Genomic DNA, 16119 nt, shown 5'->3' with positions numbered 1-16119 from the left:
ATGTTTAAACATGGCAATCATGACTTCTCTCAACTTTTTCTTCTGCAGGCTGAACATACCCATGTCTTTAAGCCACTCCTCATAGGGCATGGTCTCCAGATACATAAAGTTATGTGTTCAAATGCCACACTTTGCCACTGAAAGGGACAAAGAATGATCTTATAAAATAAGAAAGCAGATTGGAATGCAATCATATTTATTATGTTATTGCTGTACATTACTTCAGAGGATAATGGAAATCTCAGGTCCAGAGAGATTTAGATGTAGATGCTGAAGATGCAAACTCTGCATAGGATTTTCAAAATATTAGTGAAAGGAGATTGAGAGGTGGGGTTTTTGAAAGTATTGTGTCAGAACAACAAACCTATTGATGCAGACATATGTGCCAGAATGTTGGACTTTCAGTGGATTAAACCAAAGGGCATTCCCCCAAAGAGTCGGGTTGCTGGTTGCATTCTTGAAGTCCATTTTAACTCCTCCATCACTTGATTGCCGAAACCACTGCACCTGGCTTTCATCCAGATGAGAAGAGTTGAAGATCACAGTGGGGTCCTCAGATAGTAAGTCACAGGATACAACAAATTTCTGGTCACTGATAGCTCGATACCTCAAATCACTGGGTTTTTGAAGACATCCTGAAAGGATGTGAAAAAACCATATAATTTGAGAAGAAACACAGCCATTATTGCGACCTCATCAGATGTTTTTTTTCCCCTGTCCTAGCACGCTGCTGACAGGCAGCTGGGACATAGTCTGCCAGAGCCCATCATATGATGCAGAGCTGCTTCTGCTAAGGCTCTGTTGGGCTCCATCCCAGAAGCATGCCAGCAGCGTGCTAAGAGAGAGGCCTGAGGATATGAGCGACTACCTGTATCCTCATAAAAGAAGTTGAGGACAGCTGGAAAATGTTGTGGGATAGCAGACCACAACCAGCCATAGTAAGGGGATGAAGCTGGGTGCTGCCTCACAGTTTCCCACACTGTCCCCCGGCTTCTGGACCTCCATGTGATGAGGTCCTTAGTTTCAAACTTCAGTAATATCATGACCATTTCTCCTTCACTGAGCTCATAGATAGATAAGAAAGCTAGAGCCTTTCACAAGGCCTGAGTGCCAACTGCCAAAACCAATTTTAAACAAATGACAAGGGAGTATCGGCCTTTCTGCTCTATACTATATGGCAGCAATCCCCCAGTTTCAGACAAAGGCGTTTCTCACACCTGCCTAGAGAAAACAAGGACTTATGTTGCAACCTATTGCATACAGAGCATATTATCTTGTACTGAGCTTCACACCCTCCTCCATCAAATAAATGCTGATGATGGTGAGAAGCTAAATGTACAGGCTGTTTAGGAGGGAACTGTGATTATGGGAGAGAAATCTTTGTATCTTCTAGGTAAGATGCCTGTCTATGCATACTTTGCTACGGGAAGGCCTAAAGCAGCCCTAGCTATTCTTTGATTAGAAAACCTCTACAGCTAAAAGTTGTGCTTTCATTCAAAGCCTGCAACTACAAAAAGGTCCATTTTCAAACTTCTACGCAGGAAAAGCCAAGCTCTGTGTGAAAATTAAGACTAAGCTAACTGTATCACTACAGAAAATGAGCATTTGAACTGTGTGGACAAGCAGAAGAACATGATGTCTTACCTGTAATGTTAAAATCTCTGGATTCAGCACTTTTCATTAATAGCAGGATAATCCAGTAAAATAGCATTGCTTTCTAACACGACATTTCTTCAGTACTCATTTGGCCCTGAACATTCATGGTCAATGCAATTTTTCCTAGGACAGTTTATGTACCTGTAAAACAATTTTTTAAAAGAACAAATAGTTGACTGTTTTGAGGAACAGCTTGTCCCATTCAGGGCAGCGCAGCAAAATATTAGCAGTCATGCCAGCCACATGACCTTGGAGGTGTCTAGGGACAACACCGGCTCTACGGCTTAGAAATAGAGATGAGTACCAACACCCAGAGTTGGACACAACTAGACTTAATGTCAGGGGAAAACATTTATCTTTTACTTAAGATTTGATCTCAATTAATTGTTTTTAAAATTTTCTTGGAAATGTTTTTGTCTTTGGAAATTGACACATTAAATAAATAAATCAATATAACATGACATTTCTTCATGTCATGGCTGACTACCTTTGGGGACAACTTGCCCTATGCAGATTTGAGGTAAGAGATGGGAGCCATGAAAAAGCTAAATGAAAAGTGTGTCTAGCTAAACAGGAGTCCTTGTGATCTCCAAGAGTCTGATGCTATTGTGGGGGTGGGTTTCTCATTTGAGGATATCTAAACTCTGGTTTCATCTATCTCTAATGACACCCACCTCACCCTGAACATGCCTAATCCCCTTTATCAGGATTTTTTTTAAAAAGGAGACAAGTGATTTGACTGATACTCTAACAATTCATCAGTTACAGCCCTCCAAGATAGCCAAGTTGAGCCTAACTATTTTGCTAAATCTAAAGGTAAAGGTTTCCCCCGACGTTAAGTACAGTCATGTCTGACTCTGGGGGTTGGTGCTCATTTCCATTTCTAAGCTGAAGAGCCGACGTTGTCCGTAGACACCTCCAAGGTCATGTGGCCGGCATGACTGCGTGGAGCGCCGTTACCTTCCCGATGGAGCGGTACCTATTGATCTACTCACATTAGCATGTTTTTGAACTGCTAGGTTGGCAGAAGCTGGAGCTAACAGCGGCCGCTCACACCGCTCCCAGGGTTTGAACCTGGGACCTTTCGGTCTGCAAGTTCAGAAGCTCAGTGCTTTAACACACTGGGGCTCCTTTTGCTAAATCTAGTGGGGAAGAAATCTGAGTTCAAAACCAGCAGGTCTTGGCATTTCACTTCTGGCTGAGGGAAGGCTGGTCAATGGTGACCTGTGTTTTTTAAAAACAAAATATCCCTTATCATGCAGAAAGACACCAAGTTTATCTGGGACAGAGTTTTTAAAACCCTGCTGTAGAACAATTGGTATCAATCAGTGGTGAATAACCTCAGGCCCTGGGTATCTGCAATCTAACTGTTGGTTTCCTATAGCGGTTTGTCTATTTTCCAGTTTTTGTATTATCCAAGTTTCAAATTCCAATAGGTTACATGCCGCTCTTAAGGCTTGTATGCTGATAAGTAGCCTTATATTTCTTCTCCCATGGAAACATAGTCCCCAAAACTTATCAAAACCTTGTGGTGAAAGATTTCCCAGCTTACATAAAGGAAGGATAGTAGTTTGATGACAGAGTACATGCTATATACAAAGACAGTTCCAGATTCAGATTCAACATCTTTCAGTGGGGCTGGGAAACTCTAGATACCTCTTAATGTATGTCAAATTTATCTAAGCATAGTTGTAGCTCTCATCATGCTTAGAATGGAAATTGTACCTAGAAGGGACAGGTTTGGAGCAGACAACGAGGAACAATAATCTGGCTTGGTATACGTTTCTTAAAGTGATCCCCAAAATGCAATTTTCATGTAGTGATTAATGAGCAGAGTGAAAAGCATGGAAGTGTGGGGCTCAGTTTAGGCACAAATGCTCTGGATATAACTGTTAGTCCACCTCAGACTTCGGTACCTATGCAATAAGTATAAAATAGCATCTAGGAGATTGCTGTAAGGCTTACAAAGAGATGTTTCAAGACAAGAGCTACTAAAACTCAAAAGACATTGTGTACTTATTCCATCTATATTTGGTTTTGGAATGGGAGAAAACAAATGATACAGTTACAAGTGGAAAATATCTTCTGGATCCCATATAAACCATGTTTGAGAGTCACGGCTCAATAATCCCATAAAGTAGAAGCTCTCAGAAAAAAAATCTATGTAAAGTTATTTAAAAATATAGTATGCATAGAGATTCCAGATAAGGTTATTTTCAAACATTGCCCTTCCTCATCCACTGAATTTTACAAGGGTTTTACATGAGGTTATCTTCATCATTCTCCACAGAATCCTCACTTGTTTTTTCCACCACTGTTTCTATTTTTAATTCTTATGGAGAAAAACCACTAAGCAGAAAAAGTCAGAATAGCTGCACAGTGCCTTTTCATTCCTATTGTCAGGGGACCTCCATTTGGAAATGACTTAGAATTACTGATCATTCCACATAGAAAAGGAAATATTTTCCATGCAGACACAGCATCCTCCTTAATGATCTTTTGATCCCCTGAAAGAGGACACAATTTTAGGTATTACACTAAAAATTCTGGAAAAACATTCAAGAATTCATTAGTTATAATTTTAAATCAAGTGTCTGATCAGAAGTAAATCCAATTGAGTTCAATGGAATCCACAGGTGTTGCAATTTGCTAGTTTAATCCTATAGCTGTCTATTCAGACTCAGTAGCACTCACTGACTCTGGTGAAGCATACACAAAATTAGATTTACATGAGGATAAGTTTCATTGAATTTATTTCTGAGAAAATAGTGATATAGGCTTGATCTGTTAAGTTTCTATAGTAAAATAAAAATGTCTATAATATACCCAATTATCATGCCAATATTCAAACTCAAGAGTACTACAATGCACTACAATGGCTGAGTATAATATTTAAGCTAAGGAAGTAGTCAATTTGAGTTAAGATTAATATGTTGTTGGTTCCCTCCGAGGGAAAAGGAGAAAGATGGAAACTATTTCTTCAGATAACATCTATGTGACCTGTAAAATCTTTGCAACATTTATTGAGTTCACTTCAGATTCTGCTGCACTATTAAACAATGCTGATCCATTAGGCACTGTTAATTACAGCTAGAAGAAAATAATCTTTCCAAAACACCTAGATAATATATCTCCTACAAATTCTTAGTCACTAACTGAAGAAAATCAGAATGGGGAAAAGGCAATATGCTTATCATTGGGAAAGAGAATAAGAGCATCACAGGCAACAAACCTCAAAATAAAAAAAAAAACGTTTGCTTCAGAAATATCTGAAGCAGAACATTACAGAATTGGTAATCTGAAAAAGTGACTACTATCTGGACAAATATCTTACCTCTGAATCCTGCCAGTTGCGATAAGAGCTGTGATTAGCTCTGAGGCGGCATGTCAGTTTCCTTCTAATCAGAGTTTCCTTTATCACGATGTCATCAGCTTCCTTTTTGCTATGCGTTTCTGGCAACTCTTCACATAAAATGTGGGAGGGGAAAACTGAATGAACTTTTCCATGAAAGCTACCAACGATGTCTTATTAATGTCTTATTCTTATTTGCATAAAGGTTTTCAAGATCATTTCATCAGGAAATGCCACTCTCCTCCCACCCTACCACCAGTTATGCAGTTGGTAATATAAGATTGATGCCAAGATGTTTCCATCTAATGTAATTCTTCCTCATATCTATCTGCTCACCCACCCTTTTGCTACAGATCACTGACAAGATAATGTTTACTTATACACTGTGTACTATTGTCTGAAAAAAAACTATAGGGAAAAGCATTGTAATCCTGAAGATCACTGCACTTTGTGACTGAAAAATAGAGGAATTCCATACATCTCAACACTTCACACATGAAAGCTGGGACATATGGTCAAACAACACCAGCATGTGGTCAAGATAGCCAAAGAGAGTTATATGTCACTACAACCATTTGCTTTTGCCAGGTCTTATTTGCAAGACTAAGATTCTGCCTCTTTCTCTTTCCTCTTTGTTGAATTAATTGAGAGCAACCTGCTTTTGTGCATCAAAGTCAATTTTCAGCACTTGATCTAAGCTGGAGGGCAAAGGAGGAAGTTGGAGAATGAAACGGGGACATTTTAAAAGCAGCTGGGAAAGTGGGACAACAAAGGGTTAATTGGGACTAGCCCTGCCAAATAGGAATAATGGAAGAGTTTTGGATTTCAGGGCTGACTCCAGAAGATAGATACTGCTAATTCTGTGGGTGAAAAGAGCAGCATGAGAAAAAAGTTTCCCTTGTATGTTGCACATCCTTCATAGTGGAAAACCTGTTGAAAGTGCCTAGTGAAAGTCCACAACTCTCTCAAATGCTATGGCCCAAGTGGGTCTAAGGGCCAATTTTTTGTACTTAAGATTGTCTGGGGGTGACCTGGGCTGTGAAAAGTACCAAGAAATAAAACAAATGGAAGTAGCTAGCACCTCACTTCTTATTTTGAAAACAAAACCTGATACGTTTTAATTTTAAATGGCGTAGAGGCCTGGCAATTTTCTTTCAATGCGAATTCCTGTGCCTGGGGGTGTGAGGAGAGGGAATTCACCCTCTGGCTAGCTGGAGGAGTTCAGGGTGTTAAAATAGCCAACCTATGATGTTGTGGCTATACTTCCTGTTAGGGACAAAACTCTGCTGTCCCCCAGTTCTGCTGCTCTGTAAAATATTTGTAAAAATACTTTAAAAAATAACTTCACGGTTTCATGGGAGCTTTGCAAAATAAAATCCTATAAATGTTTGATTACAGCAGGGGAAGAAGGGGACAATCTCATCCCCTGATGTCACTTGTATGCCATGCCATATGGCACAAGGAAAATTCCAGGACCATGGTTTCCTCGTCAATAGCAGAAGACAGGTTTTGCAGGGAAGTGGCAGACCGGAAGCTGGTTGCACACAGAATCAAACAATAGGAACGACCACCAAAGGTCACATTCCTGGAGAAAAAACATGCTGGTACCTTCCAAAGGTAACAGCCTTCCTTCAGTGCTGGTTTGCCACCTTCCTGCAATAAAGTTGCTCTGCATGCATCTAGTCCACATGGACCACTTGTTATCTCTGGCCCCTTCTACACTGCCATATAATCCAGATCATCAAAGCAGATAATCCACATTATCTGATTTGAACTGGATTATCTTAGTCTACACTGTCATATAATCCCGTTCAAAGTAGATAATCTGGATTTTATATAGCAGTGTTAGAAGGGACCTCAATTTCCTTCATCACATCACTGTTGGCTCAGATCCAGAAAGGATAGCTCCTCTATAAATATAGGCAAATCTTGTCAAAGTCCAAATCCTTTGGACTATAATGCCTATAATTTCCTAGTTAACTTTATAATCCACCATCTTCAAGCTTGGCACATTAAATCCATTCTTGGTTTGCAACCCTTCATGATCACTTCCCCATCACTATCCAATTATAACTTTGAAGAGTAAATACCTGGACAGGATTTTCAATATGAAAATTTGATCATTAGTTTGCCATTTCTTTGACTTTCCCAGTTCAAACTCACAATTTCTGAGATAGAACAGGGAACTGTATACTGTATTCCTAGAGTCACTCTACCGTTGATTTTTAAGAAGTCTATTTGATATCACTCCCTTTCTTTCCTAATTCCCCCCTCACTTCATTTGTTCTCTCTTTTTTACCTCAATGCATGTTCCTTTATAATTAGTTAACACTGAACAAAGTTTGCACCATTACCTATTTTGTTGAGATCCTTTAGAAAGTATCTGCAAGTTGCTTAGCTTGTTGCTGCTCTGAATAATCACGTATCTTCTCAAATTCAGCCACTTGAGCGCTTATCCCCAATCCCAGATCATTTAGGAAGAAGCCAAATAGCTTTACTCAATTCATTAAAGCTGTCTGGGAGCCCCACTGAATCTTTCTCACCACTGCAAGAACTGTTTACTCATATTTGCTACATCTAGCAGTACTGTAATCCAGAAATCACAATTGCTTCAGAGGACACACAGGAAATTGCAGACAAACTGTCCTGCATGTTCAGTGTGAGCTGCTTTGTGATGACGAACACTACTCTGGCAGCAGCCTTCACTAATCTCCTCCTCTTCCAAGGTTTTCATAGCATCCAACATCTCGCAGATGAAAACTGGGATCTATGGAAGAAGCACACACACAAACATGCACACTCAGAAGACCCATTGGACTTTGCTTTTGCCTGAGCACACTGAAGTTACGATTATGTCCCCTCAACAAGAGAGATAATGGGAGAAAGTGGGGCAAGAAAGGATCGATGAGAAATGACAGTGACAAGGGCTCCTTCTAGACAGACCCTTTATCCCAGGATCTGATCACAGGTTTTCTGCTTTAAACTGGATTATATGAGTCCACACTGCCAGATAATCTGGGATAAACAGAAAACCTGGGATAAAGGGCCTGTCTGGAAGGGCACAAACCGGAACAGCTGGAAGGTACATATTTTTACACTGCTAAAGTGAGTAGGACCAATAAGCAATAGCATGTTACCTTTAAAATGCTCAAATATCTCGTACTCTCCATGCCAGCTAAGTTACTCCATGAGTAAGCTTTGAAAGATTAACTAAAAAGTTCATTGCGTACAGTATATGCCTGGGGGTTATAGTACAGTAGATATAGTCCAAAAAACGAATTTTCCCCAAATTGATCTTGTAAACTAAAATATGGAAATACCTTTAAGTACTGATGGGCCATCAATATGCTTCTGCCAAATCTCCCTGTTTGGCAGACTCCCCTCCAAGACATCTGTTCAACATGCCTGGAGCAGGCCCTTTTCCTGGAAGATTGTGTTGCCCTCAAAATAATCTGTTGGGAACTATGAACTCAGAGGATGGAATGAAATGCTGTGGAGTCCACAACACATAACATGCAATTAAAACTAGAGAGGGAGCAAATATCCCCCCTCTCCATCAACATCACACATACACAGCCTAAAAGCAGAACACCTTTCAGTTTTGAAAAGTAGACAGGCAAGGAAAAGAGAACACAAGACAAAAGACACACAATGGAGGTTGAAAAGCACAAAATTTGCCAGTTTGTGCAATCAGCTGGTGGCTCAGACATTTGCTTTCTTCCTTCACCTTCTCATGTAGTCTTCCACTTAGGAATGTAGCAGGGAGAGCAAAAAAATGAATATATTGTCCATGAATAATTCTTCTCACTCCATTACATTTTCCCCCAATCCCCAAATTTTTAGCACTGTATGTAGAAACAGAATTCCAGCATCCGAAGAAAAGGTGGCAGACAAAATTACCCAGATGATGTAAACACAGCAAGTGGAAGAGTTCGTGCTGTGAAAGATTTTGAATGTCTCATGTTCTATTATGCTAGATATTTGGGAGCCCAAAGAAAAAAATATTTGGTATGGTAGAGTTCCTATTGAGGGGGTGTCCTTATTTGGCCCCTTTTCCCCATAATGCAAATCCCTCTTTTTATATCTTATTTGGAATTTTTTAAACAGAAACCGGATCTCTATCTGTTGAGAGTGCTTTGTTTGTGTATTCTTGCATGACATAATGGGATTGGACCGGGTGGCCCTTGGGGATCTATCATTTTTACGGCTTCAGCTCCAAGTTCGTGCTCCTTACTTCATTAATCGTTTACTTGATTTCAACTACAGAAATCATTTTCTAAACATCACTTGAAGGCAAAGTTGATTGTGACAAGTAAATGGTCCCTCTATGTACAAAGATTATGTAGTAATAACAGCAACTTTTATTTATTACTCATCTCTTCTCACAGCTCAAGGTGGGGTACAACACAGCCAAAACACATATACCAAAATGCAAAGTTTAAAACATATGAATAAAATGCAAATTTAAAATCCACAGTTCGAAGTTGGTTGAGGTAGGCCTACCAGAAGAGATATTTATTTACTCCGTCCTTCTCACCCCCGAAGGGAGACTCCGGGCGGCTTACAAACTATGGCAATAATTCAATGCAGATTCAGACTATAACAATATTAGTAAAATGCAATATTATAAAACTGTAAAAACATATGCATATCGACTAAAATAGTCTTTCAAATGATGAAAACATATCAAACATATCAAAAATCTACATAGGTTTTTTTTTCTTGTTTCTTAAATGTTGACATCTCATTTTGCTGTTGGATCGCTTCTAGCAAGTCATTCCAGTCTCTGGGTAACAGTTGCCAGGTAAGTTTCAGCTGGTTGAGATAAATGTCCCCTCCACTTCAGTGTCCAGGACAGATTATCGGGAGGAGGGGGGGGGGGGGTAATCCTGTAGGTAACCTGGACTCAAACTATGTAGAGCTTTAATGATCAGCATCAACACTTTGTACTTTACCCGGAAACTAACTGGCAACCAGTGGAGTTACTTTGATATAAGTGTAATATGCAACACATAATTTTTGCACTGTGAAGTCTTCTGAAAATAGCTATGATAAAATTATCTGATTATTTTAAAAGGTCACTCTTTATACCAGTTGAACATTAAGTCTAGTTTTCCATGTTACCTTGTGCTGGGGTTGCTAGGTGTCTTGTATGCCCCTTATTTCAGGATAACTGTGTTTCATACAATCATTAAATGTGACACCCTAAATCCCATTCATTCTGTTGAACACATGATCATCATATTATACACCAATGTTGGGGAGTCTATTGCGATTGTGGCCAGTACAAGTAGCAAAATCCCTCTCCTTGTGTTGGCTTCCGGCCTGCCATCACAAGATTTCAAGGTTTGGGGATTCTTACCAGATATGGGGGTTTACAGGAGTGACTTCCCATGATTGGTATTGTTTGCATGTAACCAGTCCAATGCAATACTTGTGAACTCTTGAACAAAGAATAAATCCATTTGAGTTTTAAAAAATATTGAAATCTTTCCCAGTCTTGTAGTAATATCCTACCCATGCTTCATTTCCCATAGGTTACATCAAATGGTTTTTGTTTTTTTTTGTTTTTTTTTGTAATTGTTGATGGAAGAGTTTATCATTCGCTGGATCACTCTGCTGAGGTAAGTGGAGGGAGCAGGCATGTTCATCCATTCCTCCTCTCCAAGCAGTTCTGCTCTGCCACATTAAGGGGCCACCCAGACAAGGCCTAAAATACGCAAGTCTCGCACTTTTACCAGAGGCACCCAAACGACATATCCTGTAAAAGCAAATTAATTCAAGAAAACCCTGCTTTATTCCGAATTAATGAAAGGCCTGGTTCTAAGGGGTTATGGACTACCAGGTAGTACTGGGACTACACGGGGGCCAGTCCTCACCTTGCACCTTTTGGGCTCCTGGAGCCCAAAGATGAGAGACGGCACCCACTTCCTTCCTAAGGCCCCTCCCCCAAAAAGCCCTAAAAATAAAGAGTAACCCTACCAGACCACCATTAGGCCTCCCTGCTCGCCTTCTGGAGTGTAACAATGACTTGCCAGGAAGCTGGGGGGGGGGGGGGGAGGACAAATTGCTTCTGACCACCCCCGCCTCCTAGTACATCATTAGTATGCTCCAGAAGACATGCAGAGAGACATCATGGCAGCCCAGCAAGTTTACTCTTATTTTTAGGGCTTTTTTTGGGGGGGGGGGTTCTCGGTGTCCCCATGCACTCCTGAAAGATACTAGGACATGCAAAGCCCTTTTTGGCTGTGGGGAATTAAACCCACTTTGGAGCAGGTTTATTTTACCCGCTCTGAAGTGGGTTTAAATGATGTCTGGAAGCGCCTTGGGAGAATCCTCTGGAACTATTTGGGAAGGGATGCAGCTGAGAAAAATCACCACCCCTCTTGGATCAAACACTTTCCACAAGCAGAAGTTCTTTCTACCAATAATCAGTGGGCATAATCAGGCACAACCACATCAAGCTGAGTTACTTAAATGTAACCAGGAGCAGGTAGCTTTACTTGAAATGTCTTACTCCTATTTCTTACTCACATTAGACATGTGTTTTAAGTTGCTGTTGTACTTTAGTGCCAGCAGAAGCCTGTTTTGCTATGAAGATTTCATCCATCCATCCATCCATTCATTCATTTTATATGCTTCATTCACCCTAAGTGAAACCCAAGACAACTCAAAAAACATTGGACCAGTTCAAATGTGAACAGACACAGTTCTACAATCAGAAAAATTATACCATAAAAATGAGAGAATATGTTCTCTTTTGAGCCCTATGACAATTCTCCTCTTTGCAGGCAATTCCTATATCCTTTATTTATTGTTTGTTTGTTTGTTTGATTGATTGATTCTTACCTTTCCTTTCCCTCAGAAAAATGGATACTCAAGGGAGTTCATAATATTTTAGAAAAAAGTATTTTAAAAACTTAAGTTATAACATTAGACACGAAACAGATGGGTACATTGAAACACACCTGAATTAAAAGCCATTGAAAAAGCACATCAACAGGAAAGTACATCCATATATTCAAAGGACCTTCTTCTGCAGTCCATTTTCAGAACTCTACTTGAAAAAAGGGGGAGCCTCCAGTGGTGTAACGGGTTAAACCACTGAACTGCTGAACTTGCTGACCAAAAGGTCAGCAGTTTGAATCCAGGGAGCAGAGTAAGCTCCCGCTGTTAGCCCCAGCTTCTGCCAACCTAGCAGTTCGAGAACATGCAAATGTGAGTAGATCAATAGGTACCGCTCCAGAAGGAAGGTAACAGCGCTACATCAAGTCATGCCAGTCACATGACTTTGGAGGTGTCTACAGATAACATTGGCTCTTCAGCTTAGAAATGGAGATGAGCACCAACCCCCAGAGTTGGACACGACTAGACGTCAAGGGAAAACCTTTACCTTTACCTACTTGAACAAAAAGGACTTTGTTTGCCAACAGAAGTTCAATGGAATTGGCTGAGTCTCCCATTACAGGGAGTTCCATAGAGCAGCCAATGAGGAAACTTGCGTCCTGTCCTCAGTCATGTTTCTGAGGATTGAGGGATTTCATCCTCTCAAAGGAAAATAATAGTGGCTTGAAGCAAAATACACTGTGATCAGAGACAGTCCCGATATGGTACAAAACACATTAGTTTTTAATGTTCTGTCCTGCAATGATTCTGCTCTTCAAAAGTAGTCAATGTTTTTCTCAAGGGGGGCTTAGCAGGCATTGCATAACGGAGCTTCTTCCAAAACCTAGAATTTAAAGGCAATGATTTCTCTTTGTTCCATTTCACCACTTGTTTGGATGAAAGAAGTTGCAAAGACATGGGCAGGAAATCAAAATTAGTTACAGGCATATATTCTATTAATATTACTTTAATTTTTCTTTCAACTAAAGCCTTGTGAAGCCCAATTTCAAGTTCAAACATGACTTGGTCAGAAATGTAGTTCTTACTCAGTATAATGATTAGTCTTCGACTTCTGTCAATAAATGACTGGACATCATCAATAACAGCTGTAAGCAGAAGAAAGATGAGTCAAAGTTCATTGAAACAATGAAGGGAAATTAAATGCTAATAAAACAATTTGCAGTGTTCTATTCATGGGGTGTATTATAATCATGTGTAACCCACAGGACTATACTACTACTAAATATTCTTTAAAAACAAACAAACTTACCAACATTTATAGAGTTCTTTCTCTCAGTACAACCTCCTCAACGTGAGCAAGAGTGATGATAAATTTCTCACACAAATTTCTTTAAAAGTTCAATCCAGAAGCCAGTTAACCTCACCCAATGACTTTTGTTCTTTCCACTCATGCCTCTTTTGCTGTTCGATCTCACTACTATTCATACATTTTAACAGAGGTATAGAACGTGCATCCCAAGGCCATTTTGGTGGGTTTCGAGACCTCAGTTAACCACTCAATGCACTCCCAACTGGGAGGAAATCCTATTTTGCAATAATATCAGAAACTATTTTTGAACATGTCCCGAACATGTCCCACGCAGCATGGGAGGCGGGGTCAGGGCGAGTAGCACGGGAGGTGGGGCCAGGGCACGGGAGGCGGGGCCCGCCAGCGCTGCGGGAGGTGTGGCCATGTGTCTCCCGCGGCACATGGCCACGCCTCCCGCAGCGCCGGCGGGGGGGGGGGCGCTTTTCCCACCCCCGCTTAATATTCAAAATTGTCTCCGGCCGGCCCTGTCCCCAAACTTTGCCTAAAGTGGGGCAAGCTTGAATCAAGTCAAGAAAATCCTTGACACTGGGTTTTGTTACTGATGAAGACAAGCTCCTAGTTTTTCTGTCCATATTTATGCAGAGGAAGTTTGCAATTACCTTCTTAGACTGAGAAAGTGTAGCTTACCCAAGGTCTTCCATGGCTAGATAAGGACTTGAAACCGTTTTTTCCCAGAATCCTGGTCAAGCACCCAAACCATGTATAATATATTGAATGCCATTAAATGACAGGACTATCTCTGTAAGGCTGTTGCAAACATAAAGTTGCAGCACAAAGTTATAGTCCACTTTACCACTTCCTCATTATGCTCTTTGGATATAAATCCAACACAGTTTTCCCCAGATATCTCCTTCTGCAGTTTCTCTTCTCTTCATTGTTCTTTTTAAAGTTACCAATAATTACGATGTGAAGGAATTGGCATTTTTGTATTATCATATTTTAAAAAAATGTTAGAGGCCTTTCTTTAAAAAGTAGGCTAAAGATATTTAATGAATAACTAAAATGACATTAACATCTAGTAGTTTTTTTTTTCTTTTTGAAGGCTCAGAAAACTATGTTAAAGGTTGTCCTTGGTACATAATGCAAAATTGTGCAACTGTCACACAATATCAAATCTGTGGTGTCTGAGAACTTCAGAAAGAAATTAACTTCTGCAAAGGAAGGAAGGTAGGTAAGATGTTATCTGCAATATTATCAGAAACTAGACAGCTCTTCCTTTAAATCAATATGACTACTTAACCAAATTGTAAAACAGCAACCACCTATGTCAGTCACATATTTTTGTTTTGGACAGAGTAAAAAAAACCCATCAAAATGTCTTCAGCATGGAAACACACATCTCCCAGTTGGAAAGCTACTTTTTACAAAAATAATTTGTTCCCATTATGCATTGCAGGGTCTGAAAATTCATTCTCATTATTTATTACAGTGTCCTCATTAAGAAGGGATGCAGTCTTTGTTAGTTTACATAGCCCATTGACACAGGCTTAAGTGCATATCTTTAAGCAATATTTTCACACTTTAGGATGCATATGGCAAGTGACTGATCAGGTTTCCCAGCAAACAAATGCAAAGGGAATATGAATTAAATCAATTCCATTCCATGCATCCATTGTTAAGTACTTTCAGGTTTATAGGGACTCTATCTTGATTTTTAGTGGCAAGGTTTCTTTACATGTGGCTTCTGCCATTGCCTTTCTCTAAGGCTAAGAGACTGACTTGCCCAAGATCACCTAGTGGGTTTTCATGGCTGAGCACAAATTCAGACCTGGTATCCTAGTGTTCTATTCTAAGACAACTAAACAATGGTAGATCCAAGTATATAAAGCATTTTAAAAAACTGAACTACAAGGAGACATGCCATTATACATTTTGCAAGAATGTTCATTTGTATACATGGATAGAGGCAGAGATTTGGAATAATGCAGCAAAAAGAACATTTTCCTTCCTCCAAAATCTAATTGGAGCAGACAGATGACGTCTAAAAATTTATCTGCATGTGATGCTAAATGATGTCAGTGAATTTTTAAGAAAAGTCTAATCCTCAGATAAGATCTATTCTAGCTTGCAATTACAGCCCACGAGGAGAGGGTGAGCAACCCTTTTCCTGACACAATCCAAGGGGGTAAAAACAAACAATTCCCTCACAGTGTATAAATGATGGACAGGAGAACAGGCACTAATGGAACCTTTGTTTCTACTGCTATTTGCAGAGGTGTGACCTTTTTCAGGAGTGAAGCAACTGCAGTTCATCTCCCTGTACACTGTATTCCCTTCTAGAGTGTCATAAGCTGCACTTAATTTCCCATCCAGAGTGCATACATGGTGTTGGAATCTGCACTTGATTTTGCTATTTTAAAAAAAAAAAGCCAAAGTGACTGCATGTGACACATTTCATGTACAGGCAGGCTGTAGGTTGAAAACATTCAACTTACAAATGACTCCTAGTTAAGAACGGGGGTGAGACAACAGGAAGTGAGAGAAATCTAGGAAGGGAAATTCACTCCTGGAAGACTTAACTAGGAGAAAAGGTATCTCTACTGAAGTTTTATCCTCAATCCTTGTTTCCACAACAAGCCAAAGTTTTCAAAATCCAGTTATTACAGGGACAGAAAATGAGGTGGAATATTCTAAACAGTGGTACAAACAGCAAAATAAACATCACAGGGGTATTAACCCTTACCTATGCTATCCAAAGCTATATTTGGCTGGAATTATACTTTAAAAGTGTACACGTTCTGTCTTAAAAATTCAACTTAGAACAAACCTACAGAACAGATCTTGTTTGTAACTTAGGGAATGCCTATACCTAAACGCTAATACCTCAGTAAAATGTTAGTTTTCAGAGTATATAAGCAATACCATGTTAACTAGAGCAATGGTTTCCAATCTTTTT

General features: G+C 39.8%; 2 protein-coding genes across 2 annotated transcripts in view; both read right to left on the bottom strand.

The window, feature by feature from the left end:
- The window catches only part of il18rap (interleukin 18 receptor accessory protein), a 38033-nt gene extending 26973 nt beyond the window's left edge, over window positions 1-11060 (bottom strand). Inside the window, exons 1-3 of the mRNA XM_016995647.2 lie at window positions 4991-11060; window positions 1645-1797; window positions 365-635 (exon numbers count right to left, since the gene is read on the bottom strand). Coding sequence (XP_016851136.2) covers window positions 365-635; window positions 1645-1711 — 338 coding nt within the window. The 5' untranslated portion in view covers window positions 1712-1797; window positions 4991-11060. The remainder of the gene's footprint in view (window positions 1-364; window positions 636-1644; window positions 1798-4990) is intronic.
- A 9-nt stretch (window positions 11061-11069) lies between these two features.
- il18r1 (interleukin 18 receptor 1) overlaps window positions 11070-16119 on the bottom strand; it is a 30096-nt gene continuing 25046 nt past the window's right edge. The window contains exon 11 of the mRNA XM_062975395.1: window positions 11070-12999. Coding sequence (XP_062831465.1) covers window positions 12638-12999 — 362 coding nt within the window. The 3' untranslated portion in view covers window positions 11070-12637. The remainder of the gene's footprint in view (window positions 13000-16119) is intronic.

This window comes from Anolis carolinensis, chromosome 3, assembly GCF_035594765.1.
Source record: "Anolis carolinensis isolate JA03-04 chromosome 3, rAnoCar3.1.pri, whole genome shotgun sequence".
In the NCBI taxonomy this organism is placed as follows: domain Eukaryota; kingdom Metazoa; phylum Chordata; class Lepidosauria; order Squamata; family Dactyloidae; genus Anolis; species Anolis carolinensis.
Note: the sequence above shows the minus strand (reverse complement) of the source record. Positions and strands in the feature narration are given on the sequence as shown.